This window comes from Canis lupus, chromosome 1, assembly GCF_048164855.1.
Source record: "Canis lupus baileyi chromosome 1, mCanLup2.hap1, whole genome shotgun sequence".
In the NCBI taxonomy this organism is placed as follows: domain Eukaryota; kingdom Metazoa; phylum Chordata; class Mammalia; order Carnivora; family Canidae; genus Canis; species Canis lupus.
In genome coordinates, this window is record NC_132838.1 from 77,317,096 (window position 1) to 77,344,842 (window position 27,747).

The 27,747-nt window shown below is 41.1% G+C and overlaps 1 protein-coding gene and 1 long non-coding RNA gene across 10 annotated transcripts in view; one reads left to right on the top strand and one right to left on the bottom strand.

Annotated features, from left to right (window-relative positions):
- The window catches only part of LOC140638899 (uncharacterized), a 102,569-nt gene extending 91,746 nt beyond the window's left edge, over positions 1 to 10,823 (bottom strand). The window contains exons 1-2 of one of the 3 annotated variants that reach the window (XR_012035860.1): positions 10,510 to 10,823; positions 1,875 to 1,963 (exon numbers count right to left, since the gene is read on the bottom strand). This is a non-coding gene — a long non-coding RNA (uncharacterized lncRNA). The remainder of the gene's footprint in view (positions 1 to 1,874; positions 1,964 to 10,509) is intronic. The other 2 variants (XR_012035851.1, XR_012035865.1) reach the window with 2 other exon arrangements.
- The window catches only part of RASEF (RAS and EF-hand domain containing), a 209,476-nt gene that overhangs the window by 121,775 nt on the left and 59,954 nt on the right, over positions 1 to 27,747 (top strand). Inside the window, exon 1 of one of the 7 annotated variants that reach the window (XM_072836947.1) lies at positions 11,424 to 11,890. The exons of the other annotated variants lie outside the window; for them this stretch is intronic. Within the exon in view, the coding sequence (XP_072693048.1) occupies positions 11,439 to 11,890 (452 nt within the window). The 5' untranslated portion in view covers positions 11,424 to 11,438. Of the gene's footprint in view, positions 1 to 11,423; positions 11,891 to 27,747 lie in introns of those variants that run through there. 7 annotated transcript variants of the gene reach the window in all.

Below are 27,747 nucleotides of genomic sequence, written 5' to 3' on the forward strand. Positions count from 1 at the left end.
TATAAATTGAGAGCTTAAAAGACAGAATGGAATTTACATTATTTCACAAAATCACTCTAAAAGTATTCTCAACAAACGTGTTGGTGGGCAAAGAATTCTGTCTTCTTCAAATATCTCATTGTATGGTGCAAATGTGACCTCTTACTTTTTTATTTTAAGCTAATTTTTCCCTTTATTCACCCATCTTCTTTAACATTAAAGATGTGCAAATTACAGAATACATGTAATAGCATTAGAAATCCTGATTCTGTATTTCCAATTACTACATTAGTAAAAAATTAGTGTCCTACTTCATTGCTAAGCTGAGACTCTAAGGTATTGGTGAAAAGAGCCTTATTTGAATATCTCATCCTTTGAATACTGAATTATATAATGCTTTCCAGAGGAATAGGAAGGGTTTTAGAATTTTATAGATCACTATCTGACTGATCTAGTTTGTCTCATTTTGTACTTCTGGGAATAGAAGATTTAATCTTTCTTAGTCTAAAGAAAAGATTAATATTTTAACATCTCCTCATATTATAGATTTGGGAACTACTTTCATGCTACATAGAATTGTACATTTCTCCATTATTTTGGATGATATAACTGTACCTCTGATCTAACAATGCACACACTGCATTCCCTGGAGCTAAAAGTAATTTTGGGGCATTTGAGATCAAATTCATAGGCTTTTCTAGGAGGAAATCCATTGTGGTCTTAGAACATGATCTGTCTTTTGTTAGAATATAAGTTTGGGAAAAAGCTGAGGGTGTCTTAAGCAGCTCTAAGGCAAGTAGTAAGTAAATAAATAATGACATGATTATCGTTCTAGTACTACCTATATTAAAATGCACACAAATGCCTAATAATTGTTTATAATTATTCCTAATTTTAAATCCTGTCTACTTTCCAAAAGGCTTTGGGACTTATTTTGGTAAACACACACACACACACACACACACACACACACACACACAGCAGAACAATTTGAAATTATAGTAAACAAAATGTTTGATCAGAAACCAGGTAAAAAAAACAGGAGAAATGAAACTGGATCAAGGTGAGTGAAGCAGTTGGAAGACTCAGGTTGGAATTGCTGGCAGGGAAGGCAAAATGGGAAGCACCATACAAATCATGGTCTTTTATGCCTTCTAAAATAAGACCTGGAAATTCTTTATCAAAGTCAAAATTAATACATTCTAAGAAGAATTTATCATAGGATTCTTCTAAAATAATAAGAAACTGAAAACTTTAGTCATCAGACACATCAGACAACTGCACAAAATTCTGGTTGGTCACTATTTTCTTATTTTAAAAAATGTTAACATTGATAGAATTTCCACATTCTTCCTTCATGCTACCACATATTGTCTTGGGATGACTGCACTTCTTTCCCTCTAAGTTGAGATATTGTGTTTTTATTGGATTTGAAGAATTTTTAGAGGCATGACATTAGAGGACTAGTTTGAAAATAAGGAGATCCTTTTTAGTGCATTATGTTAACCTGTGCTATGAGAATAAGTGAAACGTGTACTTCATGTAGAGCATAGTTGGGAAAATTCTTCTGTAAAGGGCCAGAGAATAATTATTTTATGTTTGCAGGTCAGATGAGTCTGATGCAACTACTCAGCTGTGCCCTTCTAGTGTGAAAGTGAATGGGCAGGGCAGGACTGTGTTCCAATAAAACTTTATTTATGGACATTGAGAGTCACAGTAGAGCCGAACACATACCTTTTCCTTCAGAATAAAGCAGGTCTTCAACTTCAGATATTCTCACCATTCCTCACTAATGTGACAAAATTTAAAGATGTACTTGATATTCTCAAGTCTGATGCTATCTTTCTCCTTGAGAAACATAAAGTACTTAACCTAAAGACTTTTCATGCACTTACCATGCTTAGAATCTAGGCTCATTCTTTTCACTTCTTTTTTTTTTAGCTTGAAGATTGTCCATCTTTATGGCTGCACCATCACTTCTTACCTGTGCAAAATAAGAGAAACTTACAAAAGAGTCAAAATATTTCATGACACTTCCACCCTTACCCACTACTGTTTTCAGGAAAATAGAATTTCTAGTAATAAGGACATTGAAAATATACTAAGTTAAATATGCCCAGAAAATATACTAAGTTAAATATACCCAGAAATTTTTCCCAATTAAAGTGAGATATAAGTTATTTTTGCATCAAGAGATAGATAATCAAGGAATATATGCATGTAAAGTGTTGGCATCTCATACAAAAATAACATATTTTTGTATGTCAAACACCTCTACCCCCCATAATGATAAAATTAAAAAGTACAAAATTTTAAATATTGGTATCTTCTTGCCTGTTTGTACTATTTGTCTATAATGTGTTTAAACTTTTACCTGAGATTCCTAAATGGTAAATTGCAGTCTACTTTTCTTGAGTCACTTAGTGTGTTATAAGAGAAGAATAATTTGGTTAACTCTGGAAGGAATATTTTCTCTTTTATAGGCCATACATATTTAATTGTATGTATTATGGTTTTATATGTAATACAGCAATGTCAAATATGTTGATTTCTTCACGACTTGTGTCAGAGTATTGTGGTGGCTTCTGGGGAGCTCTATATCCTACAGGGTACTTTCACAAACTGCAGACAAGGCTGTGCCCTTTGACTTGAGTCTCCGTAGTGAGTATTTTATGCCAAGGAAAGTAGCTATGCACTGTCTCTGGCAGGGTTTCCCAGACACTGGATAAGGATTCATGTGGATGTGGAAGGTTAGGGAAGTGGGGCAGGTAGAATGGTCAAGGGAAGGAAGATAAGCAACAGTACAACACCGACATCAAGCAATGTCACCCAGTGATGACTGTCTCAGTCCCAATGCTGAAGGTTATTATGCAGGTCAACTTAGAGTTGTTCTACATAGAGGGCAAGGGGGCTTGAACACCACCACTACTTTCAGAGGAGATAACAAATTGCTCAGGTCCCTACAGCTGACTAGATGTACACGCAAAGCAAACTCTAGCAGCCTTGGGGCAGTCTTCAAACAAGTGATATAGGAGTAAACAGTTGGGTGGAATGCATAGGGGATCTAAGTGGATGGGGCAGAGCAAGATAGCATTTGCTACTTGCACTATGGAGGGAAACACGAAGCACTTGAATCAGTGATCTGGTTTGAATCCTAGTTCTAGTCATTGTGTGATTTTAGTTGTTTCTCTCAACCTGAGATTTAGTTTTCTTGTCTCTATAATTGGGAAGCCTAACCTTGTGAAGGATATTTAAAGGATGACCTATGATTGCATGGTGACAAAACAGGGAAAGGATCTTAGGCAGAGGCAATATTGTGGAGGAAGCACGGAGTCTTAAAAAGACTGCTTTATTTTTGAGAAACAGTATTGCTGGAGGACAGATCCATGTGTGCAATAGGTATGTGGGTGGAAATGGGGTCTTATGGTGACACTTAAGAGGGAAGCATAATCTCTTTTTGGAAGGTCTGGGAAATGATATCTAATTTAAGGTCTAAAGCAGGGGAGGTAGATATTAGGTCAAAATGGTAACTGAGCTGAAATAGTGCATCCCACTTCAAACACAGAGATGAGGAAAAAAATACAACCAAAAGGGTGTAATATAAAGCCAAACTCAAAGCAAAAAGGTGGGGTAGATTAAAGATGGTAAAAAATTCTTTACTACTCTAATTGAGAGAGACTATTTACCCTCCTTTTGAGTCTGGGTTGGTCTTAGTGATTAGCTTGAGCAATAGAAGTTCAGCTGAACTAACATTTTAAGACTACTGAGGCTAGGTTGTAAGAAGCCTTGAAGCCTTGGCCCAAGACCCTTTGAACACTCATTGTTGGAATTCTGAGGCACCATGTAAGTTGTCCAACTATCTTGAGGGAGGGACCATGTGAAGAAACCGTGAGACCCTATGAAAGCAAATGTTGAACTAAAATTTAAAAATTCAAGGGATCCCTGGGTGGCTCAGCGGTTTAGCGCCTGCCTTTGGCCCAGGGCACGACCCTGGAGCCCCGGGATCGAGTCCCATGTCGGGCTCCCGGTATGCAGCCTTCCCTCTGCCTGTGTCTCTGCCTCTCTCTCTCTCTCTCTATCATAAATTTTTAAAAAATTAAAAATTCATCAATATAATTCACCACATTAACAAGATAGTGAAGGAAAAAAACATGATCACCTAAATAGATGCTGGAAGCATCTAACAAAATGAAAAATCCACTCATGATAAATATTCTTAACAATGTAGGAATAGAGGACAATTCTTAAACACTATAAAGAACATCTACAAAAACCTCTACAGTTAACATTACAATTAACAGTGGAAGAATGAATGACTTCCCCTGTGATTAGGAACAAAGCAAGGAGATCTGTTTTTACTACTATAATTCTACATTGTACTAGAAGTCTAAACCAGTGTTATAAAGCAAGAAAAAGAAAACATATACAAATGGGAAACAAAGAACTAAAACTATCCTTTTCTTCTCATGACATGCATGACTGTATATGGAGAAAATCCTAAGACTTCTTCCAAATAGCTACTAGAACTAACAAGTGAGATTAGCAAGGTCTCAGAATACAAGTTCATTATAATTGAAAAATCAATTGAGTTTTATATGCTGGCAACAAATAAACAAGAGATAGATCATGTTCATTGATAGGCAGACTTAATACTAAGATATCAGTTCTCCCCAAATTGATCTACAAGATTCAACACAACCACAATGCCAGATACATATGTGTAAATTGAAAAACTGATCTTAAAATTTATGTGGAAATATCTAGGACCAAGGAATGTCCAAAACAATTTGGAAAAAGAATAACAAAGCTGTAGGATTTATACTACTTGATTTTGAGACTTCTTATCAAGCCATGTGATCAAGACCACATGGTGTTAGTGAAAAGGATAAATATACAAATCACTTGGACAGAATAAGTCCAGAAATAGACCTACACATGTATGGTCATTTGATTTCTGACAAAGGTGATTCTATGATGAGAGGATCCTTTTTTTTTTTTTTTCAAAAAGTAGTGCTGAAAGACTTGGATATCCATATAGAAAAAAATAAACTTCAATTTTAAACTCATTCAATACACAAATGAACTCAAAATGGATCATAGATGCAATAGCAAATGAGAAAATCTGTATTTCTAGAAGAAAACATAAGAAATACCTTTGCAACTCTAGGTAGACAGGTTTGTTAGATGGGTCACAAAAATATAAACTACAAAATAAAATATTGATATAATGGATTTTATCAAAACTAAAACCATTTGCTCTTCAAAAGACACCATTAAGAAAATGAAAAGGCAATGCACAGAATGGGAGATTTTCAAAGTATACATATAAATGACAGAGGGCTTGTTTCCAGAATAAAGAAAAAAACATACACAACTCATAAGATGGCAACCTAGTCAAAAATGGCACATGATATGAACAGACATTTCATTAAAGAGGATACAAGAATGGCTGATAAGTATATGAAATGTCATACAACATCACAGTTATCAGGGAAATGCGAATTAAAAGCACAATGGGATACTAATATGCATCCATTAGAAACACTTCAATTAAAAGGACAGCAGCAAGTGTTGACAAGAATGTGGAATAACTAGAACTCTCTCATACTACAGGTAAGAATGTAAAATTAATCCCTTTGGAGAACACTTAGTCATTTGCTTATAAAGCTAAACATATACCTACCATGCGATCCAGAAATCTCACTCCCAGGAATTTACCCAAGAGAAATGGACACATATGTTCCTTCACACAAAGACTTACACAGTAATAGTTATAGTAGCTTTATTAATAATAGTCAAAATCTGGAAATATCCCAAATGTCAATCAAAATATAATGGATAAACACATTGTGATGTATATGTATAATGTAATCCTACTCATTACCAGAAAGGAAAAAATTCTGGAACTGAATTCATTCAGAAAGGAACTGAAATCTGAAACAACATGAATCAATCTAAAATCATTATGCTGAGCAAAAAAAGCCAAACATGTTAGAGTACATGCTGAATGATCCTCATTACGTGAAACTCTAGAAAAGACAAATTACTCCCATTAAATCTAACTTCTGAGGTTCTAATCATGGAGCCCTCTCACAACATGGCAGCTACTTCTTCAAGACCAGCAAGAGAATCTCACTTCAGGCTCCTCAGACAGTCTTATATAACATAATATAATACAAGACTGACTATCCCATCACATTCGTAAGATCTGCTCACTTTGAAAAGGAAGGGATTATATAGAGCATGTACACCAAGGAATGGGAATTTGGGGCCACTGGAGAGTCCTGCTTACCACAGTTGCCTTTTGGGTTTTACTGTCCAAAAGTTTCACTGCACTAAATTTAAATTTCTCTTTCTCTCTACTACCTGCATACATGATATGAAATGCAAAATTCTTTTTCAACTGAGTGAAGCAAGATGTACGCATGAGACATAGTTTTCTAATGTGGGAAAATGACATAGGAGTGTTGCTTGGTCATTAAAAAGTGGGATCAGATGTTTGAAACTCAACACTCCTCACTCAGTTCTAGTACTGAATGTCTACCCTGCTCTGGTTTGTGAAATGATGTTTATACTGTTTAGAGAATTATACTGATATTTAATTTTTTTATAATGCAAGATTTACCAAAATCTGATAACTGCCAACACATATACACACACAATGTTATATATTGATTACAGAAACAATATACAATCAAAGAGGAAGTTCAACTGCATCCATAATGCTGTATTTTCTAAAACCAGATCTGATAAAATGTTCACATTTGCAATTTTGGGTATATGGGTGTTATATTTTCCTTTTCCTTTTTTCAGATTTACATTAAGAGAAAGAAAATCACTGTGATGTAAATTTGCTGACACATTCTTTTCTTGTAAAATCTTCAATTTTCTTATAACTTCCTTAGTAACAGCAAGCCATGGCAGATATTCATGAGAAAACCAAGACTCAGGGTCTTGCAGGGGCAAGAGTTTGAGAGTTTCTGAACTTACTAATTGGTCCCTCAGTGGTATGCCATTACTTGGATATCTAGTTCCATCTAACAGGCTTATTGGATTTTCTGGCGCAGAGTAACTATAGTGTTAAATGACTTTGAGGAAGGCTCTTGTACCTGAAGGAAATCCTATAGGGTAGATTATAACAGGCTTCCATTAAAAGCCTCTTCCATTTTACTGGGTAAAGGGGAGTTTAAGATGTGGTGCTCATTCCCTGTTATAGGAAATTGGGCCAATTTATGACATAGTGGCAAAGGGATAATTTCTCATGATTCATCACCCTGGTCATTGGCTATCAATCAAGAGGTTTCCCAAAGTGTGTTCTCAAGATCACTAACTTGGTGGAAAGCCCTCTGAAATTGAAACAAAAACAAAACCAAACCAAAAACCTGGCTTCCATAGTCAAATACATTTAGAAAATTTTAGATTAAGCAAGTATAAACAACTTTCTTTATCTCATTCAAGAAGGGATAGAGTAGGATTCTTTTCCAAATTTTATTTGTGTTTTAGAAATGTACTTGATCACCGTATCATCTTTTCACTGTTTTATGAAACACACTCTAACAAGATTATCTTTGATTTTTAAAATCCTTGGGTAGCCACAGAGCAAGCTGATCTTTCTCAAAGTCATGCTGATAAATACAGGTAAGCTCTCTTTACCTACTAAATCACTGGCTCTCAAAGGTTGCTCTGTTATCTCCAATTTCTCATTAGCTGTTTCTGGATGCTAGAACAGAAAAGAAATGCTTCCTATTTCTCTCTTCTCCTTCTTTCTTGAAAAAATTAGAGACAGATTATATAACCCTGGCCTTCCCCTGAGTATTTTCTGAGGATATTCAAAAGCATTTATCAGTAACTTGTGAGTGGCTTTGCAGAAGCATCTCACATTTTAGATAAACAGGAGGTTTCTTACTCTTTCTGTAAATCAACTATTTTCTCACTGATTTACATGACAATTTCAGATGAATTGTCAACTTGTACTTGTGCCTAACAAATTAGTCCTAAGCTTCATTGCCTCCTCCTCTCTTTCCCCTGATCTTCTCTGCCATGTAGTTCATGATGTATAAATAAACACTTAGAAATATGAAAGGCGGGATCCCTGGGTGGCGCAGCGGTTTGGCGCCTGCCTTTGGCCCAGGGCGCGATCCTGGAGACCCGGGATCGAGTCCCACGTCGGGCTCCCGGTGCATGGAGCCTGCTTCTCCCTCTGCCTGTGTCTCTGCCTCTCTCTCTCTCTGTGACTATCATAAATAAATAAAAATTAAAAAAAAAAAAAGAAATATGAAAGGCAACCCAATAGGAACTTTAAGAATCTTCTCATAAGTCGAAGAGTCCTTTCAAAATGTGAGTGATTCCTTAATAGAATCAACTAGAAAGTCCAGAAATAAACCCAAATATAGAGAGAAGAATTAAGTATGTCAAAAGTGACATTTAAATCCATGGAGGAGGGAGCCCTGATGGGAGACTAAAGGGAGAGCTATTTGGGTATATGAAATGGGACCAGATCATAGAGGACTCTGAATGCCCAGATGAAGAGTTTACCACCCTTAGTTCACTTTTTATTGGGGAACCTCTAGGAATTGATGAGCTAGGGTGCAGGTTATCATCTCAACCTTTATCGACATTTTTGGCCAGATAATTCTTTGTCATGGGAAGTTAGCCCCGTGTATAACAGGATGTTTAGCAGCTTCCCTGGCCTCTACTTACTTGATGTTAGTAGCATCTTCCCCTTTACAAATTGTGATAACCAAAAATGTCTCCAAACATTGCCAAATGTCTCCTGGACAACAAAATTATCACAGACTGAGAACAACTGAGCTCTAGGACGACAGAATAACTGGTGTTTGAGAAGGACTGTCCAGTTGTGGTTGTTGCAGAACGAACAGAAGGTGAGCAGGACAGGACCCTGAGACAATGTCTTAGAGGCTATCCCAGTACACTAGGTATGGTACATTTTTACAGTAAGGGCCTCTAATAAAGTACATACCCTTCTATCTGTGACCTTGTATGGTCCCCTCCCACATTGATATAGGGCTTGGCCACGTGACTTGCCTTGATCAATGAAATCTCAGCAACCATGACACAAGCTGAGCCTTGAGAAGCATGTGTGCATTGGAACTTAGCCTCTTGGAACACTGCCCCCATGAAACAAAGCCCACACTACCCTCCTGAAGACACATGGTCCAGCTAACAGCCAATACCAACTTCCAGATATGAGTGAGGCCCTTTAACATCACGTAGCTACAGTGACTACATGATCTTAGGCAAGCGTGCAGAAAAACTACCTACCTGAACCCTGCCCAAGTTAATGACAACTTAATTATGAACAAATGAGATGGCTGCTGTTTTAAATCACTGAGTGATTGTTGTATTGTTATGCAGTGATAGACAACTTATAGTAGGTCTGGAGTAGATCACTATCACTGGAAATGAAAAGATGTATACACAAGACATTCACAAGAATCCGTATTTCTTGATGACCCTTCAGTGAAGGGACTCAGTGAAAGGGCAAAACGGGTAAAAAAATAGAAGAATTGAGAAGCTGACTGCAAAGGGCAGATTGAATTCAGGACTGAAGTTGCATGAGCAGTCTTCAAGAAAACACTTCTGACTAGGCAGTTAAAAGTATTAACTCATCTATTTTGAAAACTACTGATACTTAGTAATTGCTAACAGTATAATGATAATAATACTTCAAAGGTTCAGTTTAACAAGTATATTTCTAAAGCTTTAAAGGCATTACCAAGCTAGCCACTTCTTACTTCATATGGAAAAAATCAATCTTTAGAATAAACAGGAAAGCACATAAACTCAAAATCAATAACAATTTATATTGCACTAATGATAAAATTCATTTCAATGTATTAGCTGTCCACTTGTATGGAACTATATTCACTTAGCAATTAGATTGCTAAGACCATGGCCTTTAATGGAATGCCTCTCATAATTGACCAGTTAAATTTACAGATGGTGATTATCAGTGGTATTTACAGCTTGATAAATGCTGACCATTGACTGTTCATTGTATTATTCAAGAATTAGCAGTTCCTGAGATGGTTAGCACTTAGCTTTATGTTTAAGAACACCAGCCTGGAGGGATGTCCGTCAAATCTCCTACTTTATTTTAATCCTAATAAAAAAAAATCAACTAATAAGCAATAAAGAAAATCTGGAATTAGATAAAAATGGAAATATGGAGTCATAACTAAAAGAAATGGCGGTAAATAAAAGAGAGCCTAAAGCGAGGAGGGAATGCATAATGTGAAAATAACCCAAATGCATTTTCAAAGGCTGTTAGGATCCCAGAAGAGAACATATGCGTAAGTTATATGACAGAGGGAGAGTCTCTTGGAAACACGGTAAGATTAAAAAAAAAAAAAACCAAAATTATTGACTTCGTAAGATCTTGTACCCATGAAACAGTATTAAAGAAACACCAGCACTGCTGAAATGAATATTTAAGATGAAAAGGTAACATGAACTTGGATATATTATTTCGGTCGAGATTAATCTAAAAAAAAGAAAGAAAAAAGGTACTCTAGTCTTTGAATGCTGCTGCCTGCCAAAGGATGTTGGTTTTTAATTCTTTCTCAGGTTGAGGAGACGAGGAGGGAGAAAGCTCACTTGGATGGAGGGACCTGGAGGACCCATGTGATTTCTACCGCGCATAGACCAGGTGGAATTTAATGTTGGAAGGACACGGGTTAAAGAAAGCCAGTAAAATCAGAGAACGGGGTCTTCTGGTAACGCAAGAAAACTTGTATATGCAGACGGTTACCAACGTTCTGGAATTGCAAGATAATAAACTACACATGACCTTCGGCGATTTGGAATCCCACCCCTCCCTTCCTCCCCGCTCTTTCCGCCCAGGTAGCTCTGCACGCTCCTACTAGTTGTCGGCTTTCCCGGGCCAAACCGTCTTAGCCGAGGGGCCGGGCGAGGCCAAGGCCGGGACCCCGCGCCGGTGGCCGCCAACCTGGGCCGGGCGGGGCCGGGCGGGGCCGGGCGGCGGGGGCGCGGTGCAGGAGGCCCGGCGGGCCGCGGAGGCCAGAGCCGGAGCCGGAGCCGCAGCCGCGCGCCCCTCCTACCTGGCTGGGCGGGGCCGGCGGGCGAGGGCGAGGGCGAGGGCCAGGGCGAGGGCGAGGGCCAGGGCCAGGGCGCTCAGTGTCGGGCGGGCGCTGCGGCCGCAGGACGTGGAGTCGGGGGCGCCCCCGCCCCGCTCCCGGGACCCAGGGGCCGCCGGCGTCCGAGCGCCGCCCCCGCCCCCGCCGCCGCCGCCGCCCAGGCGCCCGCCCCGGCCCCAGCCCGGACATTCCCGCAAGTGGCCGAACCGGCCGGACGGGCCCGACTCGCGCCGCTCCGGGCGGCAGCAGGTGGCCCCGCGGGCAGAGCGCCCCGCCGCGCCCCGGAGCCGTCCGGGCTGGGCTGGCCCGGCCTCGCTGGCTGGCCGGGCCTCGCCGGGCGGGATGGAGGCGGGCGGGGAGCGCGAGGAGCTGGCCCACCTGCGCTCGGTCTTCGCCGCGTGCGACGCGAACCGCTCGGGGCGCCTGGAGCGCGAGGAGTTCGGCGCGCTGTGCGCGGAGCTGCGCGTGCGGCCGGCCGACGCCGAGGCCGTGTTCCAGCGCCTGGACGCCGACCGCGACGGCGCCATCACCTTCCAGGAGTTCGCGCGCGGCTTCCGCGGGGCCCGCCGGGGGGGGCGGCCGCGAGCCGGGGCTCCCCGCCGGCCCGCGCCCGCGCCCGGCTCAGCGTCGGCGGCGCCCGACCCCGAAGACGGCGGCGAGGACGAGGGCGAGGACGAGGGCGAGGGCGAGGGCGACGGGGACGCGCGGGCGGCCGCCTGGGGTCGGGCGAGCCCCGGCCAGGCCTGGCGGGACTTCCAGGAGCGACTCGGCGACGAGGCCAAATTCATCCCCAGGTGCGCGTCGGCTTGGGGCGCGGGGGCGGGGGTGGCGTTGGCTCCCGGTCCTCCCCGAGCGCTGCCACCTCCCGCCGCACCCTGCTCCTCGGGGCTCGCCTTTCGCGGTCCAGCGACTCTCAACTTTAGCGAGAGGAGCCTGAGATTGCCCTAGGGTTGCAGAAGGGGAGTGCGCTCCGAGTCGGGGTGGGGGAGGAGGTTTCGCTGGCTCACTTCTGAGCCCTGCAAAGCTCACGCTGTTGATTCCCGGGGCCGCAGTGAAGTCTGCAGCGCCCGGAGCTTGTTCCCAGGCAAGGGGTTAGGGGCGCTCCCCGCATCTCGTCGCACCTGCCCGCGGGGCCTCCTGGCTGCACCCCGGCGCGGAGACCCGCCCTGCGAATGGCCGGATGCCAACTCGGTGTCCTTTGTACGTGGTCGTTCTTGTTGATTTCCCGCAACTGACACAGAAAACGAAGCACGTCGGGCATTTATATTGCTGGACTTTACGTCTTCAGTGATGCCTACTGTGTGCCAAGCGTTTTACAGAGTTCGTTCATTTAATTTTTTGCAGCCGCTCTGGAAGGTGGATTTTCTTATCTCTGACTGATGGAGAAACTTAGACCCAGAAATTTAGATGTGTAAGACGTTAGGGGACTTGACTAGCTAATACAAGAGCAGAGGTTTGATCTCGATGTTGAACTGAAAAACTCGGCTTTTGTACAGTGGAATAGAATGATAAGATCATACAATAAATTCTCTGGCTTGGACAGACATGATATCAAGTTACTAACTTAATTCTCAGGGGGAAAGAGCATACCTGCACAGAGGCAGGGCACGCAGAGAAAGATGCTCAGGTTTTATTCAAGAGTAATTTGCATCTGTTCGTGCCTTCCTGTCGTGGTATGTCTCGAAACTGCTGTTTTCACATCTTCCTCTGCACTTCCTCCTCAGGCACTACAAACACGTTAAAGCTATGAAAATGTTATTTCTGCTCTCTGTTTGAAAGCTTATGGAGCTGTGGCTGTCGTTGTTAAGAACTGAGAGGTATCATTTTGGCTGGCAGCTCACATATTTTAGATATGAGACTCAGAAAAGCAAATAGCCCTGGAAGGGTCAGTGGTCTTGCTCGCTCACCCATTCACAGCTTGGACCTGCAGGCCTGGGAGTTCCACTTCCTCCTCTGCCCAGCTCCTCCCTCCATTGGAGAGAAAGGCATGGAGAGTGACTCACTGCAAGTATGAGTTGAATGGTGTGGAGAAAGTGGGTGTGATACCCATCTTTTCTATTATTTACAAGTGAGTTAAAATGCAACGTCTCTTCCAGGGAAGCACAAATTTAAACATTGCTATAAACTATACTGTTGGAATTATCTTTTATCTGTAACTTGGTTTGGGTCCAACTAATTAAAGGAGGTAACAATTTTAAGAGTAAGGAAAGGAGAGCCCATACATACCATGTTTTACAAACACATACCTACACACAGATCTGCTTTTCACAGTAGTCAGGTCTCAGCAGTAAATATTTGACACTTAACCTTGAAATGATTAGGATGATCTTCTTAGAATCAGGATTAATATTATTATCATGGCTTTCCAAACTCTTCAAAGGTTATCAAATTTAATGGGCACCAGTGTCACCTGGTAGACTTGTGTTTTTAAGCCACACCCTCTTCTGATTGGAGATTAACAAGCACAATATTTGCCTTCCTGTGCTTGTTCAACTGGAAAAGAACTAAACTGAGTTGCTTCATCTGATTGTTACCATGGCAGCCATTAACTGTTTCTGGTAAATTCGAGCGCTTCTATTCCACTTCCTCATACAGCTGTTCATCTTCTCTTCCTCTCATCCAAGTGTGGTAAAAATCTTTTGTTCTCGATAAAGCCATTGGCATTATTTCAGCCAAATAAATTCTGCAGACGTTATTGGGTGCTTATTTTGTGCCAGACATGATTGTAGATACTGCCCTACGTCCCTGGGAACAAAGAGAAGGATGAGCTGTAGTTCATGTCCTCAAGAAGTTTATAGTGTGGGTGAAACATTTCTCAAAAATTTCATCAAAGAACATTGCAAGAGATTCCACATATAGTGGACATAGCCCAACAGAGAGCAACTAGGAGCTGTCTTTGAAATGTTGAGTTTTCATTTTTAAAAAGGTCATGTATTTGTTCATTTTACTCCATAATATATCAGGGCTTATTTTAATATAAAATATTACACTTTCCTCCAGTGGGAAGATTGTTTCTCTAGGAAGGTATGCCATTTCATTTGGTGGCTTTGTTTCTCATGTGGCACACCATCCTGTCCCTGGTGGCTTCTTGTCCCATGCTTATCCAGGGGGTCTCCATGTCTAGTTTGAGAAAAACAGGTATCAGATGTAAGAATGTTTGACTCCCATAAGGCAAAATGTAGTAGGGTTAGCAGAATTTCCATTTGTAAGACCTTTCTAGCTCCTGGTTTTAAAATATTAAGCAAGTTTGGGTTAAATTCCCCAATCATTAATAATTGTGATCTTAGAGGAGAAGTAATGTTGTACTGTAAAAAGATGAAAGTGGTCTCTGGGATGTGTGTCAACGCGCTTAGAGTTGTTTTTTTTTCTTGTAAGATTGAAAGATTCCTTCCGCTAACATCCCCAGTAGTCAAGTGACCTATTAACTGAGCTGGCAGGTGTTAAATGGCCTACAGGGTCAGGATGGTCATCAGCACTTCCTAGTGAACTGGAATCAGGTCAGCCAACAGGTGAAATCAGAATGGTCAAGGTTAAAGAAGAGAATTCAGGAAGAAAGATTGTACAGTGTCAAGAAAACTCCATGAAGTGGGGAGAAAATGTTGGGTGAGAGATAGAGAACACACTTGAATCACCTAACCTGGCCAATATCTTGTGCCAGGGTGGTTATGAAAGGGAGTTTTGTACCTAGTAAGTACTTAATAAGTGTGCTGAGTATATGTTTGCAGAATGAGCAGAATAAAATGGTGTTTTTTGATTCCTTGATTCGTATACTGAGAATGCAGTTTATGTTATGTGCATTTTCTTCATTTGCTTTGTTGATTCTCTCTCTCTCTCTCTCTTTTATATTCTGGTGTGAGCTGGCCATGGTGTTCCAAGATTGGCAAGAAGAGAGGGAAGTAAGACATATGTGTGCATGTGTGCATTTAACATTTGACCAGGGGTAGGAGGATGCCAGAATTCTCTCCTCTAGTTGGGCCTGAAGCTTTTCAGAGTTTTCTTTGATAAGTCAACTTAGAACCCCACATTTTCACAAAGAGGTGAGGATCCAGCTGGCACCAGAACCATAGTGGATTTGTGCATGGGACAGGTACTGCCACAGTGGCTAGATCAGGGATAGACCGAGGGTGGCACTTGTGATGTAACAGGTGTTAGTATGATTGGTGACCTGCCAGGCACAGCTAGGCTGCCATCTGTTCAGGTGCCAAAATCGGACCTATGTGGTCAGCTGTTTCTCATGGTTTGTGACCTTTCTACGTACACACTGTTGAAGGGGAGGCTTTCATCTCGATAATTTAGAAACAATAAATTTAGTTGAGAAGAACCAAGACTACCCACTTGTGAGCTGTATATGGATTATCAAAGACAGTGTACTTCAGCATATCTCTATAGCCATAGTGATGATTATGAAAATCAAAAGAAAAAGGTCAGTGGCTGAACACCAATCCCACTGAAGCAGGACATTTTTATTTTATTTTATTTTATTTTATTTTATTTTATTTTAATTAATTAATTTATATATTTATTCATTTATTTATTTATGAAGTGGGACATTTTAAAAACATGTAGCTACAGGTAGGCAGAGGGATAGTTTTCATACTGGTCAGGGTTTCTTTTACATTTCCCCATCTTGGGTTCCATGTTAGCCCTTTCCAGTCCAATTGCTTTCTTTCCTAATAATGTGGTTGCTTCATGAACCCCCTTCTCTTCCATGATGTGCTTCGCAAGATGGGAAGGCAGAAGGCAGATGGCAGCAGAGAAACATAAACTCAGAGAGAGGGCTAGAGACGTGGAGGGGGAGAGGGGCCAGGTGAGGGGTGGGGAAAGACAGAGATCAACAGACAGACGGATTAGATAGTGTCTCAGTTTCCCCTCTCTTTCCACTGAACGAGTTTATGGCCATGAGCCTGAGACGAGAGAGGCAAATCAGCTCTGCTTTATTAGATTTTAGCTCTTGAGTATCCTCAGTAGGTGAGTAACTTGTTGCCTTGGATGGTGTTTGTAATATTTGAAGATATGTTTTTCCACTCATGTGGCCAGGAATATTATCTGGTGTTCATCTAAGGAGGTAAAGACTTGTTCTAGTCTTGAAGGACGAGAGTGGTTTGGACCCCAGTCCTGGAAGATAATTGAGGTTGTTTTTCGCTGTGTGTCTTTTATACCTCTGGCCCTGGCTTTGGGATCTATCCGAGTTCTGGCCACAGTCTTTCCAGAACTCTTTGCTTTTCTGTGTTCAGAAGTATACTATATATATATGTATACTGACTATATATACTATATATATGTATTCTGACAGTTGCTGGTCTGTCTTGTCCTCTTTCGTGTATCCTCCACTATAATTCTTGTGTGTCATTACTCTGCTGCTGAGTGGGAGAACCCTGTCTGTTAAGAAAACCACAGCTTTGCCCTGAACCTTCCCAGCTTTGCTCCTGGGCTTTGTAGTAGTCTGTGCATGGCTTGGCTTTTTTGTTGTTGTTGTTTTTTAAGATTTATTTATTTATTTATTTATTTATTTATTTATTTATTTATGATAGAGAGAGAGAGAAAGAGAAAGAGAGGCAGAGACACAGGAGGGAGAAGCAGGCTCCATGCCGGGAGCCTGACGCAGGACTCGATCCCGAGACTCCAGGATCGTGCCCTTGGCCAAAGGCAGGCGCTAAACCACTGAGCCACCCAGGGATCCCCCATGGCTTTGCTTTTATGGGCTCTGCTTGCTGGTGGTCCCCCCTGGTTTTGATATTTGAATTTTATCTCAAGGTAATAATTGAATTTTGGCCTCCTGGCCCCAGAAACATATTTTGGCCTTCCTATCCTTGGAGGGTTGACTCTCTGGCCAGATGGTTAGTGGCCCTGCTCCAGACTATGAGATCTCACTGCTAGTTCAGAGTTTTGTTGTTAGGTTTTGATAAGAGATTATTTATCCTTATGATGTGGACACAAAGAAAAAGGCTTAAAATGGCATGTCCTTGGGAAGACTACACTCCAGGAACCACAGATTGTTCTTTTAGCTTTTCTTTTATCCTGAAAATTTGATTGGCTCCTCTCCCAAATCACTGTTCATATTCGTGGTTATACTGCCCCTGTCACTCTGAGCATATGGAAATCTTTGCCTGTTTCTTCATTTCTGCCTGGGCTACATAATCTTATTCATTCGAAAAATGGAAGTGGCTGGATTGTGCCAGTTCTGTCTTGAATGGAGGTTTGGAGGCTGACAGCAGAAACGAGATGTTGTAGGTGATGAGGAAGACATTCAAGTGCCTAGGTTTTTCTCTCCTAAAATGGTGTACACAGTATACAGTTTGCTTCATGCATACCTTGTTACAGTTTTGGTAGCTCCCCATTGCTGTATGTAGTTGGAAGGAAGAAATTCCTTACCATGGACATTCAGGCTGCTTCTATTTGATGATATTTAGTCTTATATCAGGTTGTAAAATGGAAAGCAAACATTATTTTCCAGAAGGAAGTTGTAATGGGGGAATATATGTATGACACATGATTTCTTTAGAATTAGTTCCTCAAAAAAATTCCATTACTTCAACTTGTAAATATTTGGGATTTTCAAAATTAGAATTGCTTATGTCAGAGCAGTTATAAAAGGAGAATAGTGAATTTTAACCCTTAAGGACTTTGTATGTCTTATAAAAATATCTACAGATGCAGTAACTCAAGCATTTTTAATTCTTTCTCATTCACTCAAAGTGCCTGCCAGTGCCCTAGGCACTAGAGAGACTTTATGGACTTGACCCTGACCTCCAAGGACCTTATTGGTTTTACTTTGTTAAGTATGTAGGAGTTTCTGATATCTGAAGGACCTGGGATTGCAGTATAATCCATGAAAAAATACCTCCTGGTATATACCCCAGGCTGTGGACATTTCATATCAAGAATGTTTCTCAAATCAGGGGCCATAGACCTTTCGGGGTCTTTCCATGTATACTTGGAAATCTTAGAATATCAAATGTTGTTTTTTTTTTCACTTTTATGAGAGATAATACAAGCTAATATGCATACATTTGGAATCACCTGAATGACTCCTAACTTACAAATTTGGCCATACCATCTCAAAGCCTAACTTTGTGGTTAAGATTGTGCAGCATCCCACAGCACTGCATTCATTGTCGGGGCCGATGAGGAAGGCAGAACAGGGGATATGATATGTTCATGTGAAGTGGCTGATAAGACAGAGTGTTGGATTTCTGTGGTCTCAGTAGGAAGTGATGGGAGAGTGGGGTTTTGGTAATGTCGATGTGCTTCAAGGAGCTCTGTGCAAACTGCACTGCTATATTAACATTGGCTGTGGTGATTTAGTGTCAGAGTAGGTGAATGTTGCTAATTCTAATTTCATTGATTTTGTAAATATATGTTGCTTTTCTAAATGTCTTGGAGCTATAAGAAGGTTTTATCTGATTTATGTTTGCTCATAGTTAAGCAACATGGTATAAATGTATTTATGCCAATTCTGGAACCCAAAGGAGATATTTTTGAGTAAGGGCCTCATTTTTTAAAAGGTTTTATTTATTCATGAGAGAAACAGAGAGAGAGGCAGAGACATAGGCAGAGGGAGAAGCAGGCTCCATGCAAGGAACCCGATGAGGGACGCCATCCCAGGACCCCAGGATCACGACCTAAACCATAGGCAGATGCTCAACCACTGAGCCACCCAGGCATCCTGAGCAAGGTCTGCATATTAATCAAGTGTGAGATGTACTGTTCTGAAAGGACCTGAAATTTTCAATAACAATATAGGATTGGAAACGTTAGTTTCTTTATTTTTCATCACTTATCAATCTTGTTTGTCACTTAACTTGAGGGCATAATACTGTGGAAGAAGTTCATCTTAAGTTGCTCCCAGTCTTGTCATGTATCCACAGAAGAAACTCTTCTTGCCTTTTTCTTTCTTTTCTTTTCTTTTCTTTTCTTTTCTTTTCTTTTCTTTTCTTTTCTTTTCTTTTCTTTTTCTTTTTCTTTTTCTTTTTCTTTTTCTTTTTCTTTTTCTTTTTCTTTTCTTCTTTTCTTTTCTTTCTTTCTCTTTCTTTCTTTCTTTCTTTCTTTCTTTCTTTCTTTCTTTCTTTCTTTCTTTCTTTCTTTCTTTCTTTCTTTCTTTCATTATTCGTGAGAGACACAGAGAGAGGCAGAGACACAGGCAGAGGGAGAAGCAGACCACCCGTGGGGAGCCTGATGTGGGACTCCATCCTAGGACCCCGGGATCACCACCTGAGCCAATGGCAGATGCTTAACTGACCCAGCCAGTCAGGCATCTGGAGAGAATGACACATTCTAAGAGCACTCTCCTGCCACACACACCCCAAGGGCAACTACTCCCTTCAATTTCAATTTTTTAAAATTTAGTTTTGGGACATTTTATGAGACTGTTGAGCCATGATACCCCATTGTGATTATTTACAATTACAAAATTATGGAGCATGTTCAAGTGGCCACTTTGTTATAATGCTATCTTTGACCAAGAATATTTTTTAAACTGTCTGGATATAAAGCAAAAAAAGTGCAAATGAGGTATTCATCTGGAAATCCAAATGCAGTGGTGAGAGTGTCACCTGCTGCCAGAGGTACAAGGGCTCACGGGAGGTTGTGGCAGCATTTGTTGGCTTGTTCCCCACGTACTAGGCTTGGCGGCTGCACCACTGGCATCCCTCAGTGGGACCCAATCACTTCATAATTCTTCCCTCCATAGAACAGAGTCCCAGTCTGCCCTGGACTGGGATGAATTTCAGAAGAGTCAACCAGCATTTACTTAGAAAATGCATGTTTTAGGATGTTCGTATGTCATGTTTTCTGACAGAAATGCTATAAACCAGTGTTAGTGTTTATGATGCAAAATTATTTTTTCTTTTCCTCCTTGGGGATACATGGCATAGCATGTACCTCAGTCTGGCAGATAGGGTTAGCTTGGGGATGTTAATGAATGAGTTACAGCACAGGCATTCCTTTTTTTTTTTTTAAGATTTTATTTATTCATGAGAGACAGAGAGAAGCAGAGACATAGGCAGAGGGAGAAGCAGGCTCTATGCGGGGAGCCTGATGTGAGACCCGATCCCAGGACTCCAGCATCGCACCTTGGGCTGAAGGCAGGCGGTAAACCGCTGAGCCATCCAGGGATTCCCCCCCACTTTTTTAAGATTCATTCATTCATTCATTCGAGACACAGACTGAGAGAGAGGCAGAGACACAGGCAGAGGGAGAAGCAGGCTCCTTACAGGGAGTCCGATGCAGAACTCAATCCCAGGACCAACAGCATGCCCTGAGCCGAAGGCAGGTGCGCAACCGCTGAGCCACTCAGGTGTCCCAGGCATTCCTGTTCTAACATGGTGTATGCATTCCAAAAAACCGTGATATTCTGCAAACACACAGGATATATAATATATAAAGGATGGGGCCAACCACTCAGTATTGTACACCTTTGTAACCAGAACACTCAAACCCAGTAACAATCCTAATAAAGTACTAGCACAATAAAAATAAAGTCACACTAGAATCTTAATAGACCTAGAAATACAGCAGGCTAGGAATACCTGTAGAAAGTTTTAAAAAATGAAAATATAGGATTTTGTAGTTTATTTTTTTGAAGACGAAGGAAGTTTGATGGAGGAGGTATATGGGTTGTGGCTGCTGAGTTATAGGGACATGGACAAAATGCATAAGGCTCTGTCCAAATGCAAAATGCACATGGACAGTCTGTGCCAGGAGAAAGGACCCAGGCCAGATGGCCGTTGTGTCCAGTGCTGTATTACCTGCAGCCTGCTGCTTCAGCTTTGGGAATGGACTTGCATTTGGTGGCTATTACTTGCAGGGTTGGGGCAAAGCATTAATATGCTGGTAAACACAACTTCCACTTTAGCATCGCTCACGTATTCACCTAGGGAATGAGCTAATCAATGCTATAGGAACAGGATCATGACAGAGCCGTCCTAGTCTTGAGTACAATTCACAGGGCGCTAGAGCAAGGTGCAAAGCCAGGACCGAGTAGGAGATTGGTTCTGTGTGTACAGATTTGGAGGCTTTGTACTAGTCTAAAGGGATAAGGCATTGCCTTGCTGCTAATAGATTACAGTGAATAAGCTGTCTTCAGGCCAATAAAAATCTGTCTGCAAAAAGTCTGTAGATCTTTCAGACAGGTTGTTAAAATCCTAATGAACCCTGGCTACAATTAAAATCTTACAATGTAGCTAAGCATTTGGGACCTTAAAAAGTGACCTACCTACTCCGTCGAATGACACTGAAAGTTCTTATTCAGCAACTGAAAAATAATTTGGTTCTTACTGAATTCAATTTACTCAACTGAATAAATTGAATAATTGTATTTAAGACTTTTAGGCAGTGCTAGCTTGTATGAAGCTGGTACATTTGTTTATGTGTGACTAACTCCAAAATGCAATGATTTAAACCACCAAACCACCATATTACTTAGGGTTCCCTAGAGAAACAGAAATGTGTGTGTGTGTGTGTGTGTGAGAGAGAGAGAGAGAGAGAGAGGAGAGAATTGAAGGAATTGGCTCATCATTTGTGGAGGCTGGCAAGTCCCAGATCTGCAGGGATCGGCCAGGAGGCTGGAGACCCAGGGAGGAGTCTCCTTCTCCCTATTTCCCACCCTCCCTCCTACAAATGCTGTGGGAAAGGCATTATGCCAAGAAGTCCAAAGGCTGAAGTTTTAATGAGAAACAGTAGGAAATTCTTAGAGTAGGGACAGGCTGTTACTCTACCATCTCCAACTACGAGCTCCGGTCCCTGACTGGGGGTTGCTAACAAGGATGCAATTTGAGAGGCATAGGGAAGCTCAGATGTATTCTACCACATAGAAGTCCTAAAATTCCGCCATAAGAAAGCCCATAGTTCCATGCTCATCTTCCCAGGAAGAGGCATTTTTAAGTTCCCAGGAACTCAGGAGATGCTGCTTTTAAATCCCCCCTTTTCTCAGACATGCTTTTCCAGGGCCTCAGCCCTGCAGCATTGGTAGCACCTGGTAGTGGTTCTAGACTGGCAGACTCGTCCACCCCACTATAAACCTGCTGAAGCATCTGCATTTTCACAAGGTCCCTGGGTGATTTGTGCATATATTTAAGTCTGCCAGGGAAATGAGATATGAGGGTATGGGATGTAGCCACATTGGGTTGGGAGTTGCTTATGAAAAGTTAGACCCAGAAAGAGAATATGTTACCGAGGTAGAAAAGATGAACTTCACATGCTCCAAAATTCTGCCTTGGTTTGCCTCTGGTTGTCTGCAATCTGAATTGTGAAACATTCAGGACTGAATTTACTATGAGGTAGCTGATAATTCACCGAGTATATGGTGTATTCTGCAAAGTCTCCTTCAAAGGCAGATACGCGTGTAGAACAGTGCATGGATCTTCCATGCGCACAGCTTGCTGAATCTTACCAGATGGAGCACTTCCGTAATCCGCACCCAGATGGAGAAACAGAACATATCATCACATTTGCAGAAGCCCTCAGTGCTCCCTTCCAAGGCCTGTTGCCCTCTTCCCCAGGTTAGTCATTATCCTCTGCCTGTTTTTTTTACTTACACACAGGGCCTCAAACATTGTAGTTACCTTCCTCTGCTCAACCTTAGGTTTATGAGCTTGGAGTTGTACCTCTGACATTTCATTGCTGTGGACTGTCTCTCCATGTAAAGATTGGACAATTTATCCATTTTACTACTGATGGTCATTTGGGAAATTTCTACTTTGTGGCTATTACTGCTGCAATGAGCAGTCTGTCATATGTCTATTGGTAAGCAAATGGACAGATCCAACGCCTTGCTTTTAATAACTGCAAAATAATTTAAGATTTCCTTGCTAACTCAGGGCCATCATCTTGAAGCTTTCATCCTGAGCCATGGTAGAGTGATACCTCCAGGATTTGTGGAGATGGTCATTCAACTTGGCTTTTTGAGTTCTGTACGTATTTTCTGTTCTTGCTATCGGGCCACCAGGTTACACTTCATTGTTGTCAGTTCTTCCTTCCATCCTGGGTACCTTCGTCTGCTAAAGATTCAGAAAGCACATGATCAAGTATATTAGAATTGTGTTTTCAAGCCCCTGTTTGAATGCAGGTTATTCCTGTATCGATCAGGGGTGTCTCAGAGGCTACTTTTCATTCTTTCTTGGCTTTCAACCTTCTTTTGGATTGCTCCTTGGTGCCAGATCTCTGAGTTTTTGGTGGCTGGAGTGCTGCTGCCATTTTGAAATTATTATTATTATTTTTTGCAGTCTTGCTAATTTTTATTCCTGTGTTAGCTCCTTTTCCCCTATGTTCATCTTGAAAGTTCTACAAAGTAGACATGATAAATCTAAATTATCTTTGTAGACATTATGCCACTTAGATAAGCATGAAAATTCATTTATATTATTACAAATACTCATGAGAAGTAGGCGTCTAGCCAAGAGTGGGCATGGGCTTATGCTTGGATGAACCCATGGGAGGGGCTGGCGAGGTGTGTGTGTGCATCTGTGTTATGGGCCCCCAGTTCAATAGCTGGTAATTGAAATTATTTTTAATGCTCTTTTTTATGAGTTTTGGGGAAAAGCAACCATTCAGCATTTATTTCCATTTTGTCTAGTAGCTTTGGGGCCAGTTGTACTACCCAGAGGGGATGTAATCCACACAGATGAGAGTGGAGGGCAGCTCGTGCCAGGGAATCAGAACTGCAAACCTGGGAGAGTAAAGGTTTGGGGTGAAAAATATAAACTGACATAAATGCAAATACACAGCTCACTGAAATTGCTTTTTTTTTTTTTTTTTAATCTGATGAACCAGTGAGTTAAATTGATGACTCAATTAAGAGACCGCTTTTTCTTTTCTTGGCTCTCCTGAGGGGTTGAGGTCATATTCCTTCAGAAGATAGTGTTTGCAAATCTAAAGGTTGTTTGCTCTTTTAGGGGGCTATGGCTCTGGGAACTCAAAAGTGGATTAGTTTTCAGGACAACTGATCCTGGTATAAGGTGAAAAAGTCAGATTTTAATAGGATTTTTGACTACCTTCTTTTTTTAAATCACATTCCAGAAAATCACCCTTTGGTTGTTTAGAAAATCAAATTAAAAAGTAATTAAACTTTCCACTGGATGCTGGGAAAGCAATGAAGTGGACAGTTGATGAGCAGTGAAGTGTATCTCGGGAAGCTTCTACCTTGTGGAAAATACGCCCCAGGCACCACTAAATGAGACCAGGGATCTCTCAAAAGGTTTTAACTGTTGAAATGTCGAAGTAATGATGTCAACAACATTTTATTTTAAAGCATTCAAGAAAATTTATAAGGAAATCTCTATAGGTAATTTGGCTTTTTTGGTCTTTTTGATCTATCGTTGCATAAAACAGACTGGAAAGCCTTTATTGATTCATCTTTATGTTTGATGGTTAGGTAGGAAGGTAGGTAGGTAAAAATCAATGATTCTTTAAAAAAAAGTAGATTAAAAAATTCTTTGATATGCTTTTTGTGCAGTAACTCAACAAACACTACCATGTGTCCAAATAGTTTTAATCTAAGATGGTACAAGGATGCTGTAGAAAAAACTTTATAATTTAATTACATGATCTTTCAGAGCAAATTCTTACAACTCTCAAGAGAGCCAGAGCAGGCTGTGTATGATCTACAACAGTAACATCCATACTCTGGCATAAGGTCAAGATTTGACTGTTGAAGAAGATGTGACTGTGGCTTAGATACCAAACAGTTATCTTTCCATGATATCTTTAATAATTTAGCTTTAAATACCAGCCAATCAAAAATTAGTAGTAGGTTTTCAGTATCTATTAAATACAAATTCAAGAAACAGGTTTGCTGCTGAGTGAACAGGTAGGATGCACTTATCCCAGAATATGCTAATTTTAGAAGAGAACAATGTGCTTGTTAGTGGTACTCATGATTCTGGAGTCTTCTGGAGATTTTTTAAAAGGACAGGCAAATCCTTATCTTTTATAGAGGCTGGTGGCAGGTTATCAACGTAATGCAGTATTTTAAATCTGTATTGATCTACGTAAAATCACGTGATTTGTGTTTTGAGGACTCACGTGTATATCATAATGTTTAGAAACGTAAACGTGTATATTCTGTTACAAATGCATCCTTGTTTATTATCAAGGAAATATATTTAGGATTCACATTAGTTTAGCCATTCAGCTGGAGTCCAGCTGAAAAACTCAGCTGCAGTTTCTGTTTTTTTTTTTTTTTTCTTTTTAACCTACAGTAGGATGAAGGAACAGGTGGGGGGAGTAGAGGTGTCTGGAGGACAAAAAGTTGGGGCAAGGACAAGACTTGGGTGTGGGGGCAGGACCTGATCATCTCTATTATCAGTAAAAAATACGTGAATGAAAGAAACCCCAAAAAACTCCACCCCCATTGAAATGGCCCCAGTAGGGGGCTTGTCCCTCTGCCCCAGGGGAATCTGGGGTTAAGGGCAAGAGTGGGGGGGAGGTTAATGCTACACAGCATCACCCCTACCTGGGGGCTTCACAGCTCAGCACCTCCTCCCCTCTTGGCTGCCAGAGGGCCTGCAGACACAGCCCACAGGCCCAGATCCCTCAGATTGGGCCAGGAAGGAGGGCTGGGGGTCATTTCCCCTGTGCCCCCAACCATTTCTCTCCCGAGTTTTCAAGAAACTCCCAACCACTATCCTCAGTGTTGAGAGTAACAGTGTGCACTCTTGCCTATAGAGCTACAACATACTTTCAGAAATGCTCTGCTATCTCAGTGTTCAGAAGGGGATTGGCCCTTCTCAGCGTGGTGGTCAGATTTCAAACCACAGGTAGTCTTGTCCCTGACCCTTTGACCCACAAGGTTCATCTGCTCCCTCCTCACTACAGCCTTCCTTGGGCAGCCTCAGATCCAGCACAGAACTCCACCCACTCTGCTTCAGCTCCCACGGAGTCCTCCTTCCCCAGGCTCTTGCCTCCTTCATTCATTAATGCGGAATCTGTGTCAGTTCAGGTCTCTGGTGCTGCAAGGCCTATGGAGGCCAATAGGGTAACTGGAAGGTAAGCATCCACAGTAAACTCAGTCCACAGAGCTTCAGATTAAGTGTGGCAGGGGATCTGCAATGGAAGATTTCTTGGGGTTGGAACAGTTAGGCAGGCTTCATGGAGGAGGTAGCATTTGGGAGAGCCTTGACTGATGTGCAGTGTATGATTACTAGATAGGAAATAGCAAAGGTTTTGATTTTGATCCGAGACCAGTATTGAAATACATTTCCACTAGGAAAGGATGAAGATGAAGGTGTTTCCCATGACATATTTGATTTAAACTAGTCTTCCTTGTTGAAAATTCATGTATTATGTGTTGTACACTATGCAAACTATGAGGACAGTGAGCACCTAAGAGTGCTTGGAATATGAGCAGGTTGAAGGAACCAGATAGGAAGTAGAGTGGTTGTAGCATTGATCCTGCAACCCAGAATTTTCTTGCAAATAATGTGAGAGGAACTAGTATATTTAAAATTATCTAACTTTATTGGAATGTTATTTTATTATCTGATTATACTTATACTATTATATGTGTGGTCCTATGACATAGTTCTATCGAAAATGTTTTAAAAAGTTATTTCTAAAATGTATACATATTTTATATACATCAAGGTAAAATCTTTATACCAATTATGTGAATATTTAAAAATTATATACGTGGAATAGTTACTTTTGGAAAATATTTAAGTATTTTAATCGGTGTGTTATCTCTATTTGTAGTATTTTCCTGAAGAATATATCTTTTTTCATTGTGATCTTTTATGCCTTTTCTGCCCCACAAAATTGCTTGTAATGTTCTGTAGAAGATTATGATTATTAAGTTTGAAATTATTGACATTAGTAATTGACTCTTCTCTGCAGATCATCATGTTGTTTTTTTTTTTTTTAAGATTTTATTCATTTATTCATGAGAGACAGAGGGAAAGGCAGAGACACAGGCAGAGGGAGAAGCAGGCTCCATGCAGGAAGCCTGATGTGGGACTTGATCCCAGGACCCCAGGATCACGCCCTGAGCCAAAGGCAGATGCTCAATCGCTGAGCCACCCAGGTGCCCCAGGTCATTATATTTTAATGGAGAAAACATTTCCTGTCCAAGCACTGACCTACAGTCATAAGAAAATTCAGTAATGAGCTCAGAGCAAATTCTGATAAATGGAAGATCTTCTCAATTCTATTTTGTTTTGGTATTGAGACATGTAGGTATTGGCATACATCTCTATTTCTGCCTTTGCTGGTCACAAGTCCTGTGTTTTCTTACTCCCTTCAAAGTGCTTTCTTTGACACATTCTTTGACAGATTTCTTAAGTCTTTTTTTTTTTTTTAAAGATTTTATTTCTTTTTTTTTTAATTTTTATTTATTTATGATAGTCACAGAGAGAGAGAGAGAGAGAGAGGCAGAGACATAGGCAGAGGGAGAAGCAGGCTCCATGCACTGGGAGCCCAACGTGGGATTCGATGCCGGGCCTCCAGGATCGCGCCCTGGGCCAAAGGCAGGAGCTAAACCGCTGTGCCACCCAGGGATCCCAGATTTCTTAAGTCTTATAGGACGATACTTGTCAGATAAGTTTGTCTCCATTTATGATTCTTAGAAATGTTTTCCCATACTGAGATACTTCAAAATTGTAGGGCTTTTCAATTTAATTTTATTTTGGCACAGAGTATAAATTTAATCAAATAAAAATAA